Here is a 26808-nt window from a genome sequence, read left to right as displayed (position 1 = left end):
TGTCCTTCAGGTGGCTTCCTGCTGAACTGAAAGTTCAGACTCTGTCTGAGCCTAGCAGGTCCCTCTGTCATCATACTCTCCCGAATTCACTCAGATACACGACTTTGCGCCATCTCTCTCATTACTCTTCAGCCGAAAGACTTGACTCTTTTAAAGCCATGTATCAGCCATTCTTTCCCACCTACTGCCCTTGGCCTGTGTGGTCCCTTTTGGTTGGAATGCTCTTTGCCACATGCTTCACTTGACTCTTACTTAAAGTCGACTCTTGGCCCTTGTCCTAATGATTTTTTTTTCCAATTAATTATTATTTATCTGACTGCATTGCATCTTTAGTTGTGGCACACAGGATCTTTAGTTGAAGCCTGTGGGAGCTAGTTCTCTGACCAGGAATTGAACCCTGGGCCTTCTTTGTTGGAAGGACAAAGTCTTAACTACTGGACCACCAGGGAAATCCTCTAATGATTCTTTATTTCACTCCTGTTTGTTTCTTTCATAGCACTTCTTAGAATTTATAATTGTGTTCTGATTTCATTTTATTTGTCTCTCCCATTAGAATGTAGAAGTCTGATGTGAAGTAAATAGGTACTCTATGAACGGAATCACATAAAGCAGCCATTACAGTTGGGACTGGGGTTACAAATGTGTATGGAGAGCCCACAGCAGGGCCAGGTCCTAGGACACCAAGAGGAGTATCACAGCTTGATGCCTGCCTCCAGGGAGTTTAATCTGGGAGAAGGAGCGAATGGCTACACTGGTATTGTGAGTTAAGTGCGGTCTTGGAAGTGTGTGCTGGAATGGTGACTGGAGGAGGAATGGACAGGAAAGGGAGGTCAGGGTTTTAGGAGAGGCATTTCCGACCTGAACCACAGCCCCATAGCCTGCTGAGTACCAGAGGTTGTGATACGACAGTTTAATGAGCTTGGTCAGAGATGGAGGTGTGATTTGAGGAGTGATGGGAGATGATCCTGGGGTGGTAGGGAGAGCCACATTATGCAAGGCCTTGGCTCTCGCCTGTAGATGGTACAAGGGGCCTGGGGCAGTCAGAGAAGCAGGATGCCCATCTGTGCAGTTTAGGAATTTCCACTGGCAGCAGTATCAGGGAAGACGAGGACAGCATTTAGTCCTGGGACCCCCAGATGCTACCAAGGAAGAGGGGGTGGGAATACATGTTGAAAAGGAGGAGGTCTGAGCCAAGGAGCCTGCAGAGGAGAAAGCAGAAGCAAAAGAAGCAGCAGGCTGTGCATGTGGGATGCGCCTGACGGCCGGCAGCACGTTCTGGAACACAGGCTGTCTGTCGTTATGGAGTCCCTGTTGCTGACTTGGCAGGAGTCACGTTCTGCCTGTGCAGCAACAGCACAAATACCTGTGCTTCCTCCTGGACGCCAGTGGCTCCTGGAGCTGAGGATGCCTTTATCTCTACCATCCACCTTGACTCCCGCATCAAGCTTTCTCACGTAATTTCTCACAGCCTTTTGCTCTGTGTCTGCATAGAAAGTAGCTAGGAGCAGGGGCCCTTGTGCCTGTGTTAACAATCAGGAAATAAGCACAGAACAATCCAGGTCATAGCATTACATAGCAGCAGTGGATCAGTGATGAGCATGTAAGAACTGACTTCGTGTCTCTCTCTGGATCAGGGTTATCCAGCTAATGAACAGAACACCTAATAGGAATAATAATTTGAAGTAGTACAAACAAATAGTTAAAAGTAGTCCTTGCAAGACTTCTTTGACATGATAGGATTATATTGCTTTACAGTGGGTTACCTGGGACCTCCCTGTGGTCCAGTAGCTAAGACTTCATGCTCCTAATGCAGGGGGCACAAGTTCGATCCCTGGTCAGGGAACTAAATATCACATGTCACAACTAGAAAGCCCGCATTTTCAATGAAAATCAAGGATCCCGTATGCTGCAACTAAGACCCAGTGTGGCCAGATGAATATTTACAGTGGGTTTCCCTTCCTTGGCGATTTTATGGTTGATTTGGTAGTTAAAACACTATAAGGGATTTTATTTACTCCTAGTAGCCATTTAGCCCAAGTCATTAACTGTATTTTAATTGTTGTTCTGACTTCTACCCCGGTACCTAAAGGGCCGTGTTAGCTGATCAGACAGAAATAACTTGAAAAGTTTTTATCTTCACAAGGCTCTTTTTATCCTCATGAAGGGTACATTCAAGAAAGAGTTTATATGTGGTGAAACATAAGCTAGAATCTGAATCTGCATTAATTACACCTCAAAGATTGTGACTAAATTTAAAAAAGAAAGAGGCCCAAAATGTGGTTTTGGTGTTGATGTTCAGAAAAGGTAGCCATGTGGCTCTGGCCTCCACACCACAGGACAGACCCCATCACCTGCCAGGGACTGAGCGACTGACCCGAATCAGTGCTCCATGGAGCCCTCTATTCGTGTCTGTTTTACATACCGGGCTCTCTGGGGAGGTCTGAACAAAGACTTCCCAGACTAACACAAAGCCCAAAAGTCAGGGATCTCATCTAGGATTCCAGGCAATCCTCAGAGTGTCCAGGGGCACAGAAAACCAGCAGAAGAAGATTAGACTTTTCTTCCGTCCTTCTCCCAAGGCCCTTTGGAAGGGTGTCCGCCTGCTTGCAGACAGGTAGAGAAGGGGCAGAGAAGGGTGTGCAGTCAGCACCAGAAAGTCCCCGCTGCTCTCTCCCTGCTATCTTTGTGGTGTCTTATCGGCATGCTCAGCCCACTAGTGTAGCTCCTGGCCCTGTCCCAACCCCAAATTGCAACCTCAGCAGTGCTTGCCTAGTGGTGAGTTGCTGCAAACGTCTTTACACATGATTCATTCTAGCTCGCGCCTGGCAGATCAGCATTGACACTTGGTTTGGAGTCTAGAGGACAGTCCGCTGGCTGGGGTATGGGATTAGGGGTGGAAATATGTTCCCATCCTCACTGTGACTCCCTGCTTTCTCATTCTTTGTCAAACCGATGGCAGTGCTTGGAACAGAGACAGACTTGCCCGGTTATGGCCCATTTACAACATATAGATTCTTGCAAGGCGGTCTCAGTTTTTGCCTCCTGCAATTGGTGTGGTTTGTGTGATTTTTGCCACTGAGACATAAGGACTTGAATTTGAGCGAGGCATCACCTTCTTGTGCTCTCTTGTGCCCGCTCTTGCATCTTTGCAGACAGTACCCTCTGCTTTGTCTGGTCTTTGCCTGCTCTTGGCAGGTGAGTGCAGTGGTTCCCTCACCTGGGAAGCTCCCTGCTTCCCCTCAAGCTGGAGGTAAGTGCGCCTCCTCTGTCTCCCATGGCACTCTAGTATGGTTAACTCTGTCACTGTCCTTTAAACACCTGCCAGTTTTTGTTTGCCATTGTTGAAGCCATGAGCCATGTTAGGGTAGGGCTTGTAATCTTTTTCTCTTTTTTTTTTAACTTATCTCTCCAGCATGAAAAGGCTTCAGTAAAGTAAAATGTACATTAAGCCCCAGGAACAATTTAGAGAAAAGTATGGCGCGTCCCTCCTCTGTTTTGTGGTGTATTCATTATGCCCAATGTCCCTGGAACCCACCCACCTCTTGTTCACAGCCCGTGACTGCACTGATGGGTCAGCGCCCCTGCCGTATTGCTCTGAATATCACTCCTGATTGTTCGCGCCATCACACTGTAAACTTTTGCAAAAACAAGTGTCACTTTTTAGTTGATCATAATTTTCACTTAACATAGGTAGTACTTGACACTGGGTAGTAAGTAACATAAAGACATGCATTCAGTTGTACTTATGATGCTGTGAAAGTGCTGCACTCAATATGCCAGCAAATTTGGAAAACTCAGCAGTGGCCACAGGACTGGAAAAGGTCAGTTTTCATTCCAATCCCAAAGAAAGACAGTGCCAAAGCATGCTCAAACTACCGAACAATTGCACTCATCTCACACGCTAGTAAAGTAATGCTCAAAATTCTCCAAGTCAGGCTTCAGCAATACATGAACCATGAACTTCCTGATGTTCAAGCTGGTTTTAGAAAAGGCAGAGGAACCAGAGATCAAATTGCCAACATCCGCTGGATCATGGAGAAAGCAAGAGAGTTCCAGAAAAACATCTATTTCTGCTTTATTGACTATGCCAAAGCCTTTGACTGTGTGGATCACAGTAAACTGTGGAAAATTCTGAGAGAGATGGGAATACCAGACCACCTGACCTGCCTCTTGAGAAATCTGTATGCAGGCCAGGAAGCAACAGTTAGAACTGGACATGGAACAACAGACTGGTTCCAAGTAGGAAAAGGAGTGTGTCAAGGCTGTATATTGTCACCCTGCTTATTTAACTTACATGCAGAGTACATCATGAGAAACGCTGGACTGGAAGAAACACAAGCTGGAATCAAGATTGCCCAGAGAAATATCAATAACCTCAGATGTGCAGATGACACCACCCTTATGGCAGAAAGTGAAGAGGAACTAAAAAGCCTCTTGATAAAAGTGAAAGAGGAGAGTGAAAAAGTTGGCTTAAAGCTCAACATTCAGAAAACGAAGATCATGGCATCTTGTCCCATCACTTCATGGGAAATAGATGGGGAAACAGTGGAAACAGTGTCAGACTTTATTTTGGGGGGCTCCAAAATCACTGCAGATGGTGACTGCAGCCATGAAATTAAAAGACGCTTACTCCTTGGAAGGAAAGTTATGACCAACCTAGATAGCATATTCAAAAGCAGAGACATTACTTTGCCGACTAAGGTCCGTCTAGTCAAGGCTATGGTTTTTCCAGTGGTCATGTGTGGATGTGAGAGTTGGACTGTGAAGAAGGCTGAGCGCCGAAGAATTGATGCTTTTGAACTGTGGTGTTGGAGAAGACTCTTGTGGGTCCCTTGGACTGCAAGGAGATCCCACCAGTCCATTCTGAAGGAGATCAGCCCTGGGATTTCTTTGGAAGGAATGATGCTAAAGCTGAAGCTCCAGTACTTTGACCACCTCATGCGAAGAGTTGACTCATTTGAAAAGACTCTGATGCTGGGAGGGATTGGGGCAGGAGGAGACGGGGACGACCGAGGATGAGATGGCTGGATGGCATCACGGACTCAATGGACATGAGTCTGAGTGAACTCCGGGAGTTGGTGATGGACAGGGAGGCCTGGCGTGCTGCAGTTCATGGGGTCGCAAAGAGTCGGACACGACTGAGCGACTGAACTGAACTGAATGTAAGTAATGAATAAATAGGCTTAAAACATTGTAGAAACAGGTACGATTCTTAACTCCTGGATTAGAAAGATGAGAATGAGGTGTTTTTCTTTCTTCCTCGGGCTCTTGTTTCCTCTTTTTCTTTGTACTGGCCTGTTTTCCTGCTGGCATTTGCCCTCTTCTCGCTCCAGCCCTGACTGCCATCGGCAGGCCCCGGGGCAGAGTGACGGCAGCTCTGTACCAACCCGGGTGACTCAGGACTGGGGCTGCCGTCCCACTCGGCCCGGGAGGATAGTTTTCATTCTTTCCATTTCTTCGTTGGCCACACCACCGTTTCCCACCCTGGGTCTTTCCTCTGAGTGTCTCCTGTCTTTGTTTCCTCTTGGCTGCTGCTGGCCACCAGTCCTGCTGAGGCTTCTAGTGTTCGAACAGCTGTGGTTTGCACCTCTGTCGTTCCCTGCCACAGCCCTTTGTCCTTCTCGCCCCGTTTCTAGGCTCATTTTCTCATTTTCCCAGGGCAGTTTCTGGCTTTTCTCAGTGTCCCACTCAAGAATCTAAGGTGATTTTGCCTGTTAACTCCTGTTTTAGATCAAAATTCCTGCCTGATTTTCTTCTAAGGAATGTGGCCGCGTTCTGTTCTCATTTATCCCCACTCCCCATTCTGTGTAATGTTTTTTTTTCTATTAAGACTGTGTTCCTTGGTATCCCAAATAGGCATCTTGCTTCCCCTATACTGGTCCTTTCATCCCATGGGTACGTTTCAGCTTTCCTTCCTGTTTGCAGTCCTCTTATGAGCCAGCATCTTTTAGGGCCCAGCTGAAAGAATACACACTATTTGAAATTCAAGCTGTTCACGCTTTCTGCTCTCTTGCTGGACTTAGCATTACCGTTGCACTGATTAGGATTTACCCCTGGCACATTTCTAAGAAAAATATGTTTTATTTTGCTTCCACTCAGAGCTAAGCCCCTGAGACTGGGCACCTTGTTTGATGCGACTTTGGACCTTCCATAGCACTTGGTAAATACTTAATGTTTTGAAAAGTGAGTTGTGTCTCAGTAGAGCCTCTCCTTATTATAGCTAAATAGAGTGAATCAGGTGGTTGGTTGAGGTTGGGAGTGATGTGAGTTGAAAATTTTTTCCCTAAGGGAAAAAATTAATTTCATGAGTTTCTGACATGAAATTGAATGAATTAAAATGGTCTTCTTTGAAGGATAATTTGAGAAAATTCCAAGAAGTTGGGAACAGATGGCTGTTACGGAAGTGTGTTCGGCAAGCAGATTTAGTTTATATCTGTGTGTTTCTGTATACACTGAGTGTTTATACACACATGATCATGCTTATGCACAGTCTCTGTTTAGGAAAAAGAAATCCTGATTTTCCAGTCTTCTTCCTACTTTGATGTGTATGTTTGGTAACACTAGCCTCTTTTTTCCCTTTTATTAGGATAGAGTAAAAAAAATCTGTTGTCAGATTTTGATGATAACTATTGTTTTTTTTTAATTCTACTGTTATCCCCTGTTCTTTAGTGCCAAAAAGCAAACTGAGGTTTTATTTCAAATTCCTTAATTTTTACTTAAAAATTTTCTGTAATAAAGAATGCTTTAAGCCCCCTATCCTTTTAACCCTCAGCGTGAAGTTCTGAGCCTTCTTCATCCACATGTTAATGTTTCTGTGGATTGGGTCCTGGTTAAAAACTGAAGAGAAATCAACATCTTTCCATCCAAAGCCATCTTCTTCTGCTCTTCATGGTAGTTAAGAATAAGAGACTATTTGAAGGGACCTCCAGTGGTTAAGAATCCACCTGCCAGTGCAGGGGACATGGATTTGATCCCTGGTCTGGGAATTAAAATCCCACATGCCATAGGGCAGCTAAGCCCGTGGGCCACAGTTTCTGAGCCCACTCGCTCTAGAGCACATACTCTGCAACAAGAGAAGCCACTGCAATGAGAAGCCCTCACACCACAACCAGAGAGTAGCCCCTGGTCACTGCAGCTGGAAGAAGCCCATGCTCTGCAACTAAAAGCCGGTGAAGCCCCCCTCCCCCCAAACATGCAGTCAAATAAAGAACATTCTTTTAAGGAGAGAGAGCCTATTTGAAGTTGCCTGCTGGTGAGGAGAGACCGTGGTTCTTTCAGCGTGGGTGCACTCGTGGGGACGCTTGCTTGTTAATCTGGTTCGTACAGACTTGGAAGTAGGTAGGAAAGGTAGTTGGCAGTGATGAAAGTTTAAGGCTAATAGACATCTAGCTTGTTTCCAAAGCCTCTTCTGATTTGGCCAGCCGCTCTGGCTCTGTGGGCCCGTAGCACTTGCTCTATACTGCTGTTCCCATGTTGCATCGTAAAATCTCTTAACATTATTTATTCAGAAGTATTATTGAGCGCCTACTACTATTGGGTACCAAGGACTGTTCTGAGCACTGGAGATAACATCAGGGAACAAAAGAGCCGGCAGTCCCCACCCTTGTGGAGGGAGCCTTTGGCCATGCACACAGCCCATCTCCTCCTCCAGAGGTTTGCCGGGTTTTCAGCCTACGTGGGGTGTCAGGCCAAAGGGCTAAGGTCAGAACTTCAAAGGGTAGAAATAACTCGGGAGAGGCTGGTTTTCAACCTGGAAAGAGTAAAATTGTGTAGTGTGTACATGGTGGTAAGTGCTATGGAAAAAAAAAACATCAGAGTAGGAGTGTTACGAAATTCAAGAATGAAGGTTGCAATTTTAGATAGGGTGATCAGTGTTGGCCTCACAAAGGTGGTATATAATCCAAGAACTGAAGGAAGTAAAGGAGTGAGGGAGTCGTGTAGGAGAAGAGCGTTTCAGGCAGACGGACGAGCAGAGTTCTTAAGGTGGAAACGTGCCTGGTGTGTATGTGGGACAGACAAGGAGTTGGAAGGTGACAGAGGAGGTGAGAGGCTGGGGACGCATTCTGTGGCCTTCTGAAAACCTTTGGGAGACTTTAGGTTTTACTCCCAAGTTGAAAGAAAAGCATTTTAAGCAGTGTAAGCAAAAGGATGACTTAAATGAAGGGACCATTCTGATAGTTGTGTTGAGAATAGACCAGTAGGACAGGCAGGGTAACAAAGTGACTATTTAAGAGATGATTGGGAATAATCTGGGTGAGAGATGAAGGTGGTTTAGACCAGGGTAGAAGCAGTGGAGGTGGTGAGGAATGGCTGGGTTCTGAACATACTTCGAAGGTAAACTCAGCAGGATCTCTTGGCTGATGAGATAGGGTGTGTGGCGCGAAAAGAGAGGAATTGGGAATTACAGGATTTGGGGGTTGAACTTCCAGAGGGATAGAGTTCTTTTTAATCCAGTTGTAAGAAAACTGTAGTTTGAAGGGGTAGGGTTGGTGGCTTGGCTAAGAGACTAGGAGTTTGGTTAGTGGACATCTGAAGTGTGATATATTTCTGAAATAGTCAGGTGGTGATGACAAATAACAATTGGATAAAGGAATCTGTAATTATGGGGTTCTAAGCTGGATTAAATAAATATGGCAGTCCGGACAACATGCACACATGCGAGTTAAGTTGCTTCAGTCGTGTCTGACTCGTTGTGACCACGTGGACAGTAGTCCGTCAGGCTCCTCTGTCCATGGGATTCTCTAGGCAAGAACACTGGAGGGGATTGCCATGCCTTCCTCCAGGAGATCTTCCTGGCCCAGGGATAGAACCTGCATCTCTTGCATCTCCTACATTGACAGGTGGCTCTTTATCACTAGCACCACCTGGGAAGCCCAGGATAAATACATATGGCAGGCAAGACACCTATAGCCAGTATTTAAAACCATGAGACTGGATGGGATCACCTAGAGAATGAATATAGATAAAAAAGAAAGCTCCAAAACTAGGCCCTAGGGAACTGCAGAAATAAGAGTTAGCGTTGGAGGATTCTATTTTCAGGTAAGAAATAGTCGGGCATGGCAGGCCAACACTTGCTGCAAGGGGGAAGAAAAAGGTAACTTGCAAAGAACATATTTTTAAAGACATCAGATAGCTGTGGAAGCAGCAAGAATGAGATGCACTAAAATTCCAGACAGAGAAGAGCTCTTACTAGATGAGCTGACCGTTGCTGACTGTTTTCTTCTCTGGAGCATTCTGTAATTCCGGGCAGGGGCTGAGCACCAGGCTGGGCCCAAACAGAGACCTACTCTGGGTTGACGAGAAACCATCTGACCCTGATGGTGGTTGATTATGCAGGGCTGATGAAATGATTGGGAACTAGAGAAATCCCCAAAGCAAGGAGCCTTCCCCAGAAGACATTAGCTGAGTTCTGGGGTAGTACAAGAAGTGGGTGGCCGAACCAGAAAGCAGATTGAAATCTCAAACTCTTGCGTTACTTAGGAGATAAACTCTCACTGAAAGGATGGGTCTACTGCAAAACAAAACTGACTCTCCCTTAAGAGAGATTGTTAACCTGCTTGGGATTGGAAAACTCAGGGCTGAGGAGTAAAAAGACCTGCCGAGCTTACAGTCAAGTGACCATGGGCATTTGTTCTCAAGGAATAGATCAAACAAGAGATGGACTGAGTCTTAACGGTGACCCAGTCCTGACCCAGCAGAGCCTGATTGGACTGGACCAGTGGGACCCATTCCTTCTCCCTGTTCATCAAGGAGAAAATAGAAAGCATTTGGAGCTGCTGTGATTCTTTTGTTCACAATATTCACCAGGCAATAAAACATTATTAGACATTGAAAAGGCTGGGAAATTGACTAACAATCAGGAATATTAATGGAAGCAAAGCCCAGATGATCCAGATAATGGAGTTAGCAAAAAAAAAAATTTTTGAGTTACTATGATTAATGAGTTAAAGAAAATAGAGGAAAAGATGGACAAAATAAGTTTTAAAGTAAAGAATTCCAACTGAGAATTGAAGCTATAAAGAGAATCAGATCAACTCTGTAAAACTGAAAATTTGTAAAATTCAAACCACAATAGGTAAGTTTAAAAGCAGATTAGATATAATAGAAGATAAGATTAGTGACTTTGAAGACAGCTCAGTAGAAAGTCTCTAAACTGACACACAGAAAAATGAATGGAAAGAACAGAGCAAAGCATAAATGCACAGAGAGACCACTGGGATGCAGTGAAAAGGCCTGATGCTCTGCTCAGCATCCTAGATGCAGAAAAGGAAAGGTCAGTCACTTAGTCACGTCCAACTCTTTGTGACCCCGTGGACTGTAGCCTGCCAGTCTCCTCTGTCCATGGGATTCTCCAGAATACTGGAGTAGGTTGCCATTTCCTCCTCCAGGAGATCTTCTCCACCCTGGGATCACACCTGGGTCAGTGGAGAGCCAGAAAGTCCCCCAAACTGATGGAAGATATCAATCAGTAGATTCAGTGTTAGGTAACCCCCAAGCAGGAAAAACACAAAAGAAAACCATACCTAGGCATATCTTAAACTGTAGAAACCAGATACTAAAAGAATATCTTATAAATCACTAGATAAAAACTGACAGCTAATATTATATTAAATGGTATAGTATTGAATATCTTCCCTCTGAATTAGCAAGTAAGAAAACGATTCCACTATTCTCATTTATATTCAGAAATACGTTGGAGGTCCTGCACTAAGGAAAGGGAAGAAATAGAGGCATGCTTTGTTTTATTGTTCTTTGATATAGTGCACTTTACAGATACTTCTTTTTTTTTTAAGTTTGAAGGTTTATGGTAACCTTGGATCAAACAAATGTATTGGCACCATTTATAATATACTAATATCACAATATACCTTTTACAGTATACTTATTTTATAAACTAGCAACATCAAATCAGGAATGGAAAATTGTAAAATGCCACTTATGATAGTATCAAGGTATTAGATACCCTGAAGTAACTCTCAAAAGATATATAAGCCCTCTGTATGAAAAACATGGCTAAAACAAATGAAAGAAGCCCTAAGTAAATGGAATGATATGTGATATACATGTATTCAAAATTAAGCTATCTGTAATTCAGTCCCAGTCCAAATCTAGGCAGAGTGCTTTTCTGGTGGAAATTGACGATGGAAATACAGATCTACCCTATCCAAGGCAATCTTGAAAAGGAAGAACCCAGGTGGAAGACTTATAATCCATACTTTGTAATCAGTTTACTAAAATGAAGACAGGGTAGTGTTGCCATAAGGGCACATAGACCAGTGGGTCAGAAATAAAGCTATATGTGGCTACGGAGCCCTTGAAACAGCCTAATTCGAACTGAGATCTGCTCAACAAAGTACAGAACAGATTTTTAAAGACTCAGTGTGAGAAGAGTGTAAACTATTTCATTAATAATTTTATATTGATCACATGTTGAAATGATATTTTGGCTATGTTAGTTAGAATATTGTTAAAATCAAATTCATCTGTTTTTAAATGTAGCTGCTGCTGTTGTCATTCAGTCGCTGAGTCATCATGTCCGACTCTTTACGACCCCATGAGCTGCACCACACCAGGCTTCCCTGTTTTTCTCTCTCTCTCCTGGAGTTTGTTCAAACTCACGTCCATTGAGTCAGTGATGTCTTCCAACCGTCTTATCCTCTGTCGCCCCTCTCTCCTCTTGTCTTCAACCTTTCCCAGCATAAATGTGGCTATAAGGAAATTTAAAACTATGTATGTGGCTTATTTGTGGCTTTGGTGGCAGCAAAGATTCGTTCAATGGACATAAAAATACAAAAGAGAAAAAAAGGTGAATCATATAGAACTTCTCTTCATCAAAAGACACATCTCCAGTTTGAGAGGGTGAACCATAGATTGATAGAAAAAGTATAGATCAGAACAGAGGACTCTTATTCAGAAATATATAAAGATATAAACTCTTGCAAATATAAAGAACTCTTGACAATTAAAAAAAAGGACAATTTTTAAAATAGGCAAATGAATGGAATAGAAGCCTCATAGGGCCAATAAGCACAAGCTGGAATCAAGATTGCCGGGAGAAATATCAATAACCTCAGATATGCAGATGACACCACCCTAATGGTAGAAAGTGAAGAGAAACTAAAAAGCCTCTTGATGAAAGTGAAAGAGGAAAGAGGAGAGTGAAAAAGTTGGTTTAAAGCTCAACATTCAGGAAACGAAGATCATGGCATCTGGTCCCATCACTTCATGGGAAATAGATGGGGAAACAGTCGAAACAGTGTCAGACTTTATTTTTGGGGGCTCCAAAATCACTGCAGATGGTGATTGCAGCCATGAAATTAAAAGATGCTTACTCCTTGGAAGGAAAGTTATGACCAACCTAGATAGCATATTCAAAAGCAGAGACATTACTTTGCCAACAAAGATCTGTCTAGTCAAGGCTATAGTTTTTCCAGTGGTCATGTATGGATGTGAGAGTTGGACTGTGAAGAAAGCTGTGATGGATGTGAATTTGAGTGAACTCCGGGAGTTGGTGATGGACAGGGAGGCCTGGTGTGCTGCGATTCATGGGGTCGCAAAGAGTCAGACACGACTGAGTGACTGAACTGAGGGCCAATGAGCATATGAAAAGATGCTCAGTACCTTCTAATTATCAGAGAAATGTGAATTAAGGAGGGGATGTGATAGTTGAACTGTAAATAAAGCTGAGTGCTGAAGAATTGATGCTTTTGAACTATGGTGTTGGAGAAGACTCTTGAGAGTCCCTTGGACTGCAGGGAGATCCAACCAGTCCATCCTAAAGGAGATCAGTCCTGGGTGTTCATTGGAAGGACTGATGTTGAAGCTGAAACTACAATACTTTGGCCACCTGATGCAAAGAGCTGACTCATTTGAAAAGACCCTGATGCTGGGAGGCATTGAAAGCAGGAGGAGAAGGGGACAACAGAGGATGAGATGGTTGGATGGTGTCACTGACTCAATGGACATGCGTTTGGGTACATTCCAGGAGTTGGTGATGGACAGGGAGGCCTAACGTGTTGCAGTCCATGGGGTCCCAAAGAGTTGGATGTAACTGAACTGAACTGATTACACATCCATTGGAATGGCTGAAGTTTTCAATACTCACGATATCAAGTGAGTTAGAACTCCCATGCACTGCTGCTGGATGTAAAAATGGTTGCAGCTACTTTGGAAAAAGTTCTGACAGTATCCCTCAAAACTAAACATATAACCAACCTCATAACCTAGCAATTGCATTCCTGTGTATATATCCAAGGTAAGCCAAGTGCGTTTATATGAACATTGAAAGCAACCCAAATATTCCTTAGCAATAGCATGGATAAATAAGTGGTGGGTATATGAGTAATTTATACAATAAAATACTGCACAGTGATACAGGAGAATGAACCACATGCTATATGATTCCATTTGCATGAAACTTAATAATAGGCAAAACTAATCAATGGTAGTAGAAGTCTGAGAGTGGTTATGTCTAGAAGGGGGCGTGAGGATCTTCCAAGAATGTTGAAAATATAATATAACTTTACCTCGGGGGGACTTCACTGTATATGTGTACATGTAAAACGTCGATAATTGTATGCTTGAGATCTCTGCGTGCTGTATGTGTATCGTACCACAGTCACTTACAGCGTTGTGTGGGCAGGCCTGGCCATTCCTTGATGAAGACTATAGCGCATTTATTTCTGTAAGACCAGTACATAAACTCAAAAGACACACAGTAATTAACGGGGGGAAGGAAGTTGGATCATTAATCTAGTTTCCTTTAACCCGGCCCCTGTTCCTTTGCTTGCTGTCTACTTGTCATAGTCCAAGCTCTGTGTGTTGGCTGCAAGATTGGGGTTGTGATTTTACTGCTCAGGAAAGGACATCTAGTTCGGGCCCTTCACTGGTAGCCATCTGGACAAGAGAAGTTAAGTCCAGGTATATGGAAAAAGAGGGAGGCTTTAATTATATGATAGAGATCAAGAATAACCCTTTATCTTTCCTTTGTATTCCATCTGTCTTCCCTGTTATTTAGCATTCAACCAATATTCATTGATCACCCACTGTTGTCTGGCTTTCTCAAGGTATCTAGCTACACCAGTGAGTAAAACAAACAAGGATCCCTGCCATTACAGGCTAGTGTGATGGGAGAAGATGGCAACCCACTGTGAACTGCCGCCACCTCCTTTTCTTGTGCATAAGAATCAAGCAGAGCAAATATGCTTAGAGGAAATCAAAAGCTGAGTCTGTATCCAGCCCCAGTTCACTGATCTTCCGGTTGAGCAGTGGGAAAAGACTTGTCATTTTGGGTTAACTTCACAGTGCCACGTGTCCAGGGGGACATAATGAATATGCGTAGCCTTTGGGAGCATCTGTCAGCGCCTGCTGATTTCCACACTTCTCTTCCACCATCTGCCCTACTCGTCGTTTCTTACTATCAATTTTCTGGGAAAAGCTTGATTTAAGTTCTTAGAAAATATGTTTTCTGTAATGGTATGACTTTGGGATAGTTGAGCCCTAGAGTGGTTAGACTGAAGGCAATGATAATGCAGCGCAAATCATCCTCTTGGAAAGTTCTGAGAAGGAACCCAACTAGTTATTCTGAGAGTTAGGGTTGGGGTGTGTGTTCTTTTCATATTCTAAGTCTCATATTGTGATAAATGCTAGACCTGGAAAAGTCATGTAGTGCAGTTGAAACCACTGAAATAAAACTGCTCAACTGAAATCTTGGGAAGAACGTTTAACAGGAGTGTTCTGACCCAGTGTATCCTTTTGTAAGTTTATTGTTTATTTTATTATTTTTAAATTTCTGTTGTTTAATTTTATTTATTTACCTTTAGTTGTAGCATGTGAATTCTTATCTGCAGCATGTGGGATCTAGTTCCCAGTGAAAGAAAAAAAGTGAAAGTCACTCAGTCATGTCCAACTCTTTGCGATCCCATGGACTGTAGCCCACGAGGCTCCTCTGTCCATGGAATTCTTCAGGCCAGAATACTGGAGTTGGCCCCATTCCCATCTCCAGGGGATCTTCCTGACTCAGGGATTGAACCTGGGTCTCCCACATTGCAGACATATTCTTTACCATCTGAACCACCAGGGAAGCCCTAGTTCCCAGACCAGGGATCAAACCTGGGTCCCCTGCTTTGGGAGTACAGACTCTTAGCCATCAGACTATCAGAGAAGTCCCAAGTTTGTTGTTTTTTTAAATGCAAATGTTTTTAAATCAAGTACTCCTCTGTAGAAAGAGATTTCATGGAGATTAGAAAATGTTGATGTGTATCTAGGGTAGAAAGGAAGTAATTAAATTGTTTCCAGTTGGGATTTGTAGTCAAAGGATGATCAGTAAAACAGAAAGCAATTTCCAGATACAGAGGGGAACAGTGGTACCATTTAGTAGAGAATAGTTACGCCTTACATTTGCCTAATGCTTACTGTCCAAAAAACGTTTTCACATGCCATCTTATCCTCCCAGTAACCTAGTGAGATACGTATTTTAATTCTTATTTTAATAGATTTGAAACTAAGAGGCGTTAATTGACTTGCCCAAAGTCAACAGCTGAAAGGTGTCAGAATTGGGGCCTTCTGCTTCTGAAGCCCCCAGACTCTTGCATGTTATGCCTTTCTGAAAATTTTATGCAGTAACATGTAAGCGGTTTGGGTAGAGAAGGGAGGTCCCAGGACCAATTTTAGTAATGCTAAAGGCAGCTCTGAAGTCAAGAATCTGCAAAGCAGAGTAACTTCCCTGCTCATGTGGGAGGGGAAGGGGGAGGGTTGTACACAGAGGTTAGACTGTACCATCTTTGCATCACTCTGAGCTGGCAGGATGGAGGCCTCTGTACTCAAAGGTGAACCTTTGGACCAAGTGGTATCTATTGTAGCATTTCTTGTAGAATTATTTCGTGGCTTCCATGGTGCCAGTAATCCACTCTCTTTCTCTCACCTCTGTCTTCAGGAGCCTCCAGAAGATGACGCAAACATCATTGAGAAGATCCTGGCATCTAAGACTGTCCAGGAGGTTGGTGGCTGATGTTTCCGGCTTGTGTGTCTCTAGCGCACATTACACCCTCTGTTAAAAGATGTCTCTGGAATGGTCCTTCTCAGCTGGACTGAGAGCTAGGCAAGCGCACTGTTGGGCTAGTTGACACTTAGGTTTACCTCTGTAGAAGATTTTAGGACATGAAATTCTAAAATATTTGAGTATGACCCAAATTGATGTTTTTCTTCCCTGTGATCCTAGCAATAGGTATTGACCTCTTAGTTGCCACAACTCACTGAAAGTCATCAAGGAGCCACGAAGAAGAGATGGGGAAAGACTCCCAGTGCAAACCCCTTTTCCTTTCGATGTCTTCAGGACTGTCATAGGGAACTTCTGGAGAAAATCCCTAGTGTGAAAGAGCATAAGAACATAGTGTGGAGGAGAGCATGGTTTCATTGTCAGTTACCTGGAGGATTTATGAAAGACTTCCTCGCTTTGAGAGTGAACCCCTCTGGAGTCTGTGGGGAACAAGCAGGGGGTGGGGGGAGGGTAGGACGGGTTGGCAGGGACACTGGAAATGCATGTTCTCGCTTTCGCAGCAGCTCTCAGTGCCCTGGGCCAGTTGGGGTTTTTCAGCTGAGTGCCCTCCTAGCCGAGATCTTTGAGTGACACCAGGAGGATTTTATTTTATTTTTTTTACGTTGTAGCTTAGCTGTGTGTTCAGCCTTTAGAAAGTCTGCTCCAGAGCTGCCAAAAATCCCGACCTGGTAAAATGCAGATGTCCTCGAGAGATATTCTAAACCAAGAAGGAGCGCTTGATTTACCTTTTTTGTTTGGTACTTAAGAGTGGTCCACAGGGGTCTAGGCTGATAACGGCTTGCTTTGGGTTACAGGTCCACCCGGGAGAACCTCCATTCGACCTGGAGCTGTTCTACGTCAAGTATAGAAATTTGTACGTCTGTTTAATGTATTCTTTTATTTGGATTTTATATGAATAAAACGTCTTTCCTTCATCCCATCATTATCTTCTATATTTTCCAAGAATGGCCCCTAAAGTGTGACTCACAGACCTCAATTGGCTCAAGTTCACCTTAGAGGGCAGTGCTCAACTTTGTTTATAGAGTCACCTGGAGAAATTTTTAAAACTACTGAAGCCCTTGCTGCCCTCAAGGCCAGTTGACTTCTTCTCTGGGTATAGTTCCCAAGGGTTGACGTATTTTCAGAACTCCCTGTGCGGTTCCTGTTTGCACACAGTGTGGAGAATCACAGTCCTATAGCCTATACTTTTCTGCTCTCTTGCATTTTCCTTTTTTTCTTTGCTATGTGCCCATTTCCACTAACGTGCATGAATGCTAGCCTCCCTATACCTGCCCTGCCTCCAACTGGGAGCCAGTTTCTCTGGAAGCCACAGAGTGACCAGTTGCTTGGAACTGCTGCCTGGTCCTGTGTTCAGTTTTTGTCCTGAAGGGCAAGGCCCTTCTAAGTCCAGTCTCCAGCAGTTCCACAGCAAGCCACTCCTCGGCTGCTATGGTAGATGGTCACCCTCGTTACTGAAACTTTAAAGTCTGATTATTTGCCGGTTCTCACAATCTGTGTGTCTTTGGATAGTTCCTACTTACACTGTAAATGGGCCACAATGGAAGAACTCGAAAAGGACCCTCGCATCGCACAGAAGATCAAGCGATTTAGGAATAAGCAAGCCCAGATGAAGCACATTTTTACTGAGGTGAAGCATTACTTATTAATTTGATCACTGCTTTTCCTGCAGTATTAGATCCCAGGTTTAAGTTTCTTTAAGTCGAAGTCCCATGCAGACCTATTGCTCAGGCGTGCCCTGATTTGAGATGCAAGTTGTCCAGATTTAAGTCAAAGAAAATGAAATAAGGCTCAAACTTCACAAATGATATCTCCTAAGAATCTGCATCATGGTTACATTCTATGGCAAAAGGAATGTGTTCACAGTTTTTTCATCTTCTTCCTCCCCTTCCCCAAAAGGGTAGTTCCAAGAATTAATGTTTGTGTGTAAAGTAGAAACAAAGCCAAAATGTTAGAAAATAAGTAAATAAATATATCAACTTGGGAATTTCTAAGTATAGTAAGAGGAAGGATTGGTGGATTTGGATATCAGAGCGTCTTTAGTGTCTATAAATTGGAAAATAACCACAAATCTTTAAGTACATAGGTACATATATGTATTTCCTAATTGTGTACATGCATACCTACATACAACTGGGCTTTCATGGTGGTTCAGACAGTAAAGAATCTGCCTGCAATGCAGGAGACCTGGGTTTGATCCCTGGGTCAGGAAGATCCCCTGGAGAAGGAACTGGCAACACACTCTAGTACTCTTCCCCTGGGAAATCCCATAGACAAAGAAGCCTGATGCGCTATAGTAGTCCATGGGGTCACAAAGAATCAGATGTGACTAACACTTTCACTTTGGACTTCCCAAGTGGCACTGTAGCAGTAAAGAACTTCCCTGCCAGTGCAGGACCCATTAGAGATGGGGGTTCAACCACTAGGTCGGGAAGATCCCCTGCAGAAGGGCATGGCAACCCACTCCAGTACTCTTCCCTGGAGAATTGCATGGACAAGTCCATAGGGTCACGAAGAGTCGGATGCATCTACATAGAAGGCATGAATTCTTATCCAGTATGGAAACCTTACTTATATTTGCATAGACACAGACATGATATACACTCATATACATATGACAAAAAGCTGTAATGATAAAATATGCTCTTATAATTCAAAAAGGAAAATGCATAGAGACATAGACATAAAAAACAGATGTATGGATACAGGGAAGTGGGATGGATTGGGAGATTGATATACATACACTACTGTATATAAATGGGTAACTATTGAGATCCTATGGTATCTCACAGGGAACTCTACTCAGTGCCCTATTGTGACCTAGCTGAGAAGGAAATCCAAAAAAAGAGGGGATTTATGTATATGTGTAGCTGGTTCACTTTGCTGTACAGTAGAAACTAAAAATTGTAAAGCAACCATATTCCAATAAAAATTAAGAAAAAAAGAAAAGTACAAAATCCTAAATGGAAAAAAGTGGACAGATTATTGGGGAATTCAGGAAAGGGGAGGAAATTATTTACTAATCATACAAAAAAAGTAATCCATTTCATTAGCAGCCAAAGAAATGCAAATTAAGATGAGAATCTTCTAGTTTTCACTTACCAAATACTGGAAGGTTTTAGAAATAAGTATCATCCGTTGCTGGTAAAGGTGTATGGAAGAGACCCTCTTGTCATCACGGCTTGGGAGCATAACCTAGGATGCCCTCTCAGGAGAGCAGGTTGACAACAGATGTCAGATGCCTCAATATTTGCATAGCCCTTGTCCCAGCAGTTCTAATTCCATCATTTATTTTTAAGGAAACTATCAGATCTTGGAGCAAAGACTTAGCTATGATAAACAGTTTATGTTGGTGAAAAATTGAAAACAAGCATAACGTTAGGTAATAAATACTATTAAATAATGATACATTTCACAGAGTGTAGTACTGCGCAGCTAGTAAAAGTGATGCTGGAGGACGATTATTAATGTCAATAGGAAGGGGATTAATGTTGTAAACTATTGTTAATTGAAAACGTTAGGCTCCTACAGCATAGGAGAGTTCCGTTTTGAGGATGGTTGTTCTTCAGTCGCTTAGTTGTGTCCAACTTTTTGGGAACCCATGGACTGCAGCACGCCAGGCCTCTCTGTCCTTAACCATCTCTTGGAGCTTGCTCAAATTCATGTGCATTGAATCAGTGATGCCATCCAACCGTCTCATCCTCTGTCATCCCCTTCTCCTCCTGCCTTCAATCTTTCCCAGCATTGGGGGTGACTGGGAGGTGGGTGTGCAGGGGAAAAGAATCACCGTCATAATGCATAGAAAATGTCTGAGTTTATGTGAAATCACTGACCTGATTTTCTCTATTCAGTAGGATCATGGTGGTTTCTATTTTCTGTAACATATAATTTTTAAATTTTATACAGACAACTTACAAAGAAAAGACAATATAAATTACTTTTTAAATGTAGTCACAATTACGCAATCTTAAGAGTGCACTCAGATGCCGTCAAATCATAGCAAACTGCCACATATAACTTACCAGTTCATTGTTCACATGGTGCTCCTTTTCCCGCAAATGCCAAAAACCTATTTTAGGATGGTGTCAGTAAGTGTTCTTTTTGTCCCAATATGGAGTCCTTTCTCTTTAGCCTCAACGTTTGGCCCCAGGCCTCTCCAGGCTCGTTGTAAAGCCTGTGAGAACTGTTTTTTATGGCATCATTCCTCTGATGGAGCATCAGGGAAAGGAAGGGCTAGAATTGGAAAAGCCGTCCTGGAGTCCTGTTGGATGCTCTCCCTGGGTTCCCAGAACATCGCACTCACACCTCTATTTTAGCGAGGATTTGTAGCATAGAGACTTGTTTACAGGTCTGGGTCTGCCATTCTGAGCCCTGCGAGGCAGACAGGGTCTCGCCTTCCTTGTGTTTCTCTCCAGGACACCAGGCGCAGGCTCCGTGCTCAGTCACCACTTGGCTGTGCCCAGGCCGGTGAGGAGGGTTGCCTGCTTAGACCCTGTAGCACTTCCTGTCTCCCTGGAATAAAGTCCAGACTCCTCAATGCAGTCTACGAAGCCCCATGAGTCTAGTTTCTGATTTATGCCCAAGGGAGTGATTTTTTTTTTCTTCCCTTGGTTGGGTATTGAGAGAGAAAACTGTGTTAGGATGTGTAGAAATACCATAGTGGGAGTCCCTGGTGAGATCCTAGTGAGAACAGACAGTTATGGGAGGAGATTGGAGGCCACTATGAGAGGAGGGAAAATTGGGAAGTAGTTGCTATAACACTGTCTTCAGTCTTGACCTGGTCGACAGTTTTACTTATAACTTGCATAAATGATATTCTTGTAAATAATAACCTAGTTCTGAATAGAGCTTCTTCATACACATTACTTCCAGCTGCTTTATGAGGTAGCCAGGGGCACGTGTGAAGGAGAGTCAGGCTAGAAGGCTGAGCGTTTCCCACACCCCACGGGGCCAGAGGCCTGTTAGCCCCTGACTCCTCAGCACCAGACCCAGCGCTGGGAGAATGAATGACGGAATCCAAGTTCAGGTTCACCTGGACAGGCAAGGATGAATTAAATCATGCAAATGGCAATAAGTAAATATAATGGCTCACATTGGTATTGTAAAGATCTTTACAACTTTGGAGTGGGGAAGATGACTGGATCACAGCTCAAGGGACAAAGTTTACTGTGAACCAAGAGCTGGTGGCTCAGTGGTAAACAGTCCGCCTGCCAATGCAGAAGACGCAAGTTTGGTCTCTGGATTGGGAGGATCCCTTGGAGAAGGAAATGGCAACCCACTCCAGTATTCTTGCTTGGGAAATCCCATGGACAGAGAAGCCTGGTGGGCTACAGTCCATGGGGTCACAAAAGAGTCGGATGTGACTGAGCGACTGAACAACATCAGCAAGAGTAGGGTGGGGCTTAAAAGCTGCCAGTAATCCTAGATGGCACCCTGCCTGCCATGCTCCATTCTTTCCTGAGTATTGTGCTGATGTGGGTAGTGGGATTCAGTCAGAGACTTTGTAAAGCCTGACGGCAGCTGGGGAAGGACTGTTAACAGTGGGCAGAAGCATGTCTGAGTGATTGAGAGCAAAGGTGGGCAGTGGATGCCCAGTGCTGGCCCCCCCCAACATCCACACCCACAGGTGTCCACGCACTGCTGAACATCCTTGGGGCAACTGAATGAGCTCCTCTGGACTCAGCATCCTTTGTTTTCATAAATCAGAAATCCTCCTAACCCTCACGATACCTGGGAGGATTAAATGACACAGTGTTGATGAAAGTGCTTAGCATGGTGCCCGGCCCACGGTCACTGCTCCACAAAGGTTAGCTCTCTGCATCACCGAGGGATCTGGAAACATGGCATCTGAAGAACATTGAACACCTGGGGTTGGGAGGTATTCGGATAGAGAGGAGAGAATCACTTGGCTACTGCTTCTGTAGAGGAAGCAGTTCACTCCAGTGAGTCCAGGAGGAAAATTAGGCAGTAATTTGAGAGTGATAATGATAAAGATTGTGATGCTACTCCTGAACAGGCAGAGGTAAAGCTGTCTTGGCGATGGGTCAGGTCTCAGAGGGCAATAAATTCCTGAACACGGGAGTAATTGAATCCCAGGGTGGATTTGCCAGGGTTGCTGTAAGAAGTGTTCCTGTGTATATTGGAAGGTGAAACTATATAGCTCCTAAAGTGCCTTCCAGCTTAAGGGGCAGTGAGAACACCCCTGCAGTTCAGAGGAGGGCTTCTGGGCAAGAAAGACCTGGGTAAGGGTTCCGGTCCACGTGGCTTTGCGACCCTGGCCACAGGACATTTTTAACCTCTCTGAGTCAGTTCTGTCATCTCTAAAGTATTTACAGCACTTACTACTCGTGAGGTAGTTTTGAGGCTTTCACGAAAGCACTGGACACACATTGAATATTTCTAAATCTTGCTTATTACTGTTCTTATAGGTACACTTTGGGGAGGGTGGTGGTGCGGGAAGCGTGGTCTATTTAACCGTAAACAAGTCCTAAGAGTACAGCTCAATGAACTTTTACAAAATAAACACTCCTATGTAACCACCACCTAGATCAAGGAATAAAACATTATCAGTATCCCCATAAGCTCCCCTCATGCATCCATCCAGTTATTAACTGTTACTGGTGTAAAGAAGAAAAAGAAACTAACATTCCGGATTTCCATGGGTTATCTCTGGAAATCCTCTTTGTGCTGATTTTTGCTCAGTACTTAATAACCCTGGAGGAGGGCACGACAACCCATTCCAGTGTTCTTGCCTGGAGAGTTCCATGGACAGAGGAACCTGGCAGGCTATAGTCCAAAGAGTTGGGCACGACTGAGTGACTTAGTATGCACGCATTGAAATGACCAATAGGAAATCCTTACCCCTGGTGCAACCTGGAAGATGTGGTTGTGCCTTTAAATGTAGTCCTGAAGGGCAGGATTTGGGGACAATGAGAAAAGTTGGTGAGTTGCCTCCTTTTTTTGTTGTTGTTTTTAAATTTATTGGAATGTAATTGCTTTACAGTGTTCTAAGACAGCCTCTTCAATAAGTAGTGCTTGGGAAACTGGGCATTCTTTTATATAAAAGAATGAAGTTAGATTACTTTCTAATATCATACTCAAAAATGAATTCAAAATGGATTAAAGACCTCAGTGTAAGGCCAGAAACTACAAAACTCTTAGAGGACAACTTAGAACAGTCTTTGACATAAATTGCACCTAGATCCTCTTTGACCCACTTCCTAGAGTCATGGAAATAAAAATAAACAAATGGGACCTAATTAAACTCAAGCAGACCTTTTCATTCTGCATTCCCCGATAGAGCCCAGGGTTGGAGGGATCACTTAAAGATAAAACACTGGGTGCTGGAGCTCTTCTTTCCCATTTGCCTTAGCCTGACGAAGACTTGTTCAACCCAGACTATGTGGAGGTCGATCGCATCTTAGAGGTGGCCCACACCAAGGATGCAGAAACCGGAGAGGTGGGTGTTTCTGTTTTAACTCTTCCAAAGTGTCTTCCTTGCTTGTCTCGTGTTTTGTCAACACGTGGCCTCTGTTTCAATGGCCTTTGTGTGCTGTATCATAGGGAGGGTTTCCTAGGTCCTCAGTGCAGGACCGATGGCTCTAACGAAGTAGAAAGAACATCAGTGCCCCTCCCTTTTGCCTCCAGGAGGTGACGCATTACCTGGTGAAGTGGTGCTCACTGCCTTACGAAGAGAGCACGTGGGAACTGGAAGAGGACGTGGATCCTGCCAAAGTTAAAGAATTCGAATCTCTGCAAGTGCTCCCCGAAATCAAGCACGTGGTAACGTACCCACGTCACTATCTGGTGTCTCTTGTAATGCGACGATCCGGGGTGTCCCCCAGGCGGTTCTCCCGAGTGGTTTCTGTGGCATCTTACTGTGGGTTGTGCCCATTGGAACTGGGGTTCAGAGTATGTTTCTGCCCACATCACACTTTCCTAGCACTGGGTCAGCTTTAGGTCTGAGCTCTAGTTTGATGGATGTGACATTTAAGAAGCTTGGTTGTGAGCTTTGTTTTCTTGGTGTATGGCTGTCATGTGCGGTCGGTAAGATAGAAGGTGTAAGAACTGCCTGGCTTGGGAAAGAAGCTCCATAAGTTCTTGGTATCTTTTTTGTTTCCTGTTTCTTATCTCTTCATCAGTGATCTCTTTTCTTTGGTTTTATCCTTTGCTTTTACTCAGAATACTCTTAAAGGGAAGAACTCTCCTTTATCAAAAGATCCCTACGACTTGGCAGAGAAAACATAAGTTTTCCATATGTGTTGAATTGGTTAGTTTTTCTGATTCTGGCTTATTACCACCAAGCTGCAGGAATGTCACGGGGTACCTAGTAATTAAAAAGAGGCAGAATTGGGATAGAGCTCAGTTAAGGTGTAACTAACTTGGGAAGAGAATCAGAGATGTTAAAGATGGCTAAAGACTGGAATGATCAGTTTGGTGTTTTTCTAAGTCACTTTTTTTTTGGCGGGGGGGGGTGCGGGCAGGCATACTGTGTGGTGTGCAAGGTCTTAGTTCCCTGACCAGGGATCAAATCTGTGCTCCCTGCAGTGAGGGTGCAGAGTCCTAACTACTAGGCCACCAGGAAATCTTGCCCCCCCCCCACCAAAAAATCAAATTTTAATATGAAAACCTGTTATCCAGTTCCTTATTGTTGTTTTTATACCGCTTGTCTTAATGACTAGGACATCCTATCCCTAAAAGCTTTTTGGTTAAAAATTGGTTGCTTGTTTTGGGGAGAGTGAGACATGAGTGTCAGTAACGACTTTGCAAAGAGAGTAGCAGTCATTTAATAGTCAAGACCCACCTTGGAGACTCGAAATATCAATTCTCTTTTGAATTTAATAATGGCCACTGAAGGTTTTGGAGCCCTGGGGTAGGTGTTTGTCTGTCGTCTGTGATACCACTGAGGAGCCAGCCAGACTAGGCATCGGAAACTTCTAGCTGATTTCAAGTCTCATCCTTAGATCGCTGAAGTTTCTGGGCAGTAGGTGATGTAAAACTGAAATCTGGAGAAAGCGGAAAAACCCAGAGGAGGGACTAGATTAGTGTGTGATGCCTCTGTATCTGGAGTGCTACCAGGTCAGCAAAGTAGTAACCTGCAGTGAAAGTCTATTCTACAGTATCTGTGATGCTAAAAGTGAGCCCCTTCGGTCTCTAGAGATGAGGAACATTCCAGAAAGTCTCCCCATAGTGTCGGGTAGAGTGCCATTAAAATGAGTTACATGAACTTCAGGAAGCCAGGCTGAATGATTCCTAGGGGATAAGAATGTAATTAAGGGAACAGAGCAAGAGAGTTTATAAGAGAATATCTTGGCTTAAAAGCTTTCTCTTAAAAAAATTTTTTTGACATAATAAATTATTTTCCCTTACATTTCTAAACAGAGAAGGCAATGGCACCCACTCCAGTACTCTTGCCTGGAAAATCCCATGGGCGGAGGAGCCTGGTAGGCTGCAGTCCATGGGGTCGCTAAGAGTCGAACACGACTGAGCGACTTCACTTTCACTTTTCACTTTCATGCATTGGAGAAGGAAATGGCAACCCACTCCAGTGTTCTTGCCTGGAGAATCCCAGGGACGGGGGAGCCTGGTGGGCTGCTGTCTATGGGGTCGCACAGAGTCGGACATGACTGAAGTGACTTAGTACCAGCAGCAGCATTTCTAAAAGCACCTTGTACCTATGTGCTGATAGTAATATTCAACAGAGTTGTATTTCAAGGAGCTTAGCCTAACTACAGCTATCGTAATTTTGTAGGTTAAGTTGTGGTATGTAAGTTTCTGAAAGTTTCCACACTTTCAGTAGTCTGGACAGATTGAACCATTATATTTACCTCCATATATCAATGATACAATATGATTGGGGATATTTTATTAAATCTCACATGCAAATGGCTTAGTTTTAGATAATAACATATTTTAGGAGTAAACTTTCTGTAATATCCCAAAGTAAAACTCACAAACTAAAATTGCTGTTAGAAAAGCTGCAGTCTCAAAATTCTCTATGTAACTACAGACATAGCTAAGATTTTTTTTTTTTTTTTGAGACCTTCAAAGTGTCAGTCTAGGGGCTCAATTTGTCTAGAAGCAAAATAATCAAATCTATGTCCAAATAATTAAAACCTAAATACACAAAGTTTTTAGATGGGCAGACTTAATACTTAAAAATTTTAAATTTCCCCAGATTAGAAATTCCAATAGAAACTTAAGGGAATTTGACATTGATTCTACAGTTGCACAGAATACTAAATTGAAAAATAGCCAAGACATTTTTGAAAAAATAATTCCCCATCAGATGTAGAGCTATAGTAATTCAAAAGTGTGATTTTACTGCAGCGTGAGACAGTTTAGTGGAACAGAATGAAGACTCTGGATATAGCTCCCTGGCTATATTAGAACTTAATATATGCTAAAAATGGCGTTTCATATAAACAGAGATCAGTTACATTTAGAAATTGGTGTTCATATTGAAAAGTAAAGCAGTAAGATTGCTCTTACATTTATGGCTAATTTAAGGAATTTATAATTTCAATTATGTAGGCTTTTTAGCTTTAGAAACTCATCAACAAAATATTTGACCCACCATACTTTCCTGAACTGATACCACAGGGACAAATAACAAAAAATTCTATCTATAGAAAACTAAAAACCTTGGTGCCAGCTTGTAGGGAAATTAAAATGTAAGTGGGAGTGATTTCTAAGAGTCTAAGTAATCAGTAAAGCAATATAACACTTAACCAAGATTTTAGGTGAATCTGTTT

General features: G+C 43.3%; 1 protein-coding gene across 1 annotated transcript in view; it reads left to right on the top strand.

Moving 5' to 3' along the window:
- CHD6 (chromodomain helicase DNA binding protein 6) overlaps nt 1-26808 on the top strand; it is a 148010-nt gene that overhangs the window by 35925 nt on the left and 85277 nt on the right. The window contains exons 5-9 of the mRNA XM_052651301.1: nt 15935-15997; nt 16852-16910; nt 17567-17684; nt 23427-23513; nt 23702-23836. Of these exons, the coding sequence (XP_052507261.1) occupies nt 15935-15997; nt 16852-16910; nt 17567-17684; nt 23427-23513; nt 23702-23836 (462 nt within the window). The remainder of the gene's footprint in view (nt 1-15934; nt 15998-16851; nt 16911-17566; nt 17685-23426; nt 23514-23701; nt 23837-26808) is intronic.

The sequence above is a fragment of the Budorcas taxicolor genome, chromosome 13 (genome assembly GCF_023091745.1).
Source record: "Budorcas taxicolor isolate Tak-1 chromosome 13, Takin1.1, whole genome shotgun sequence".
Lineage (NCBI taxonomy): Eukaryota > Metazoa > Chordata > Mammalia > Artiodactyla > Bovidae > Budorcas > Budorcas taxicolor.
This window is presented reverse-complemented; position numbering and strand designations above follow the sequence as displayed.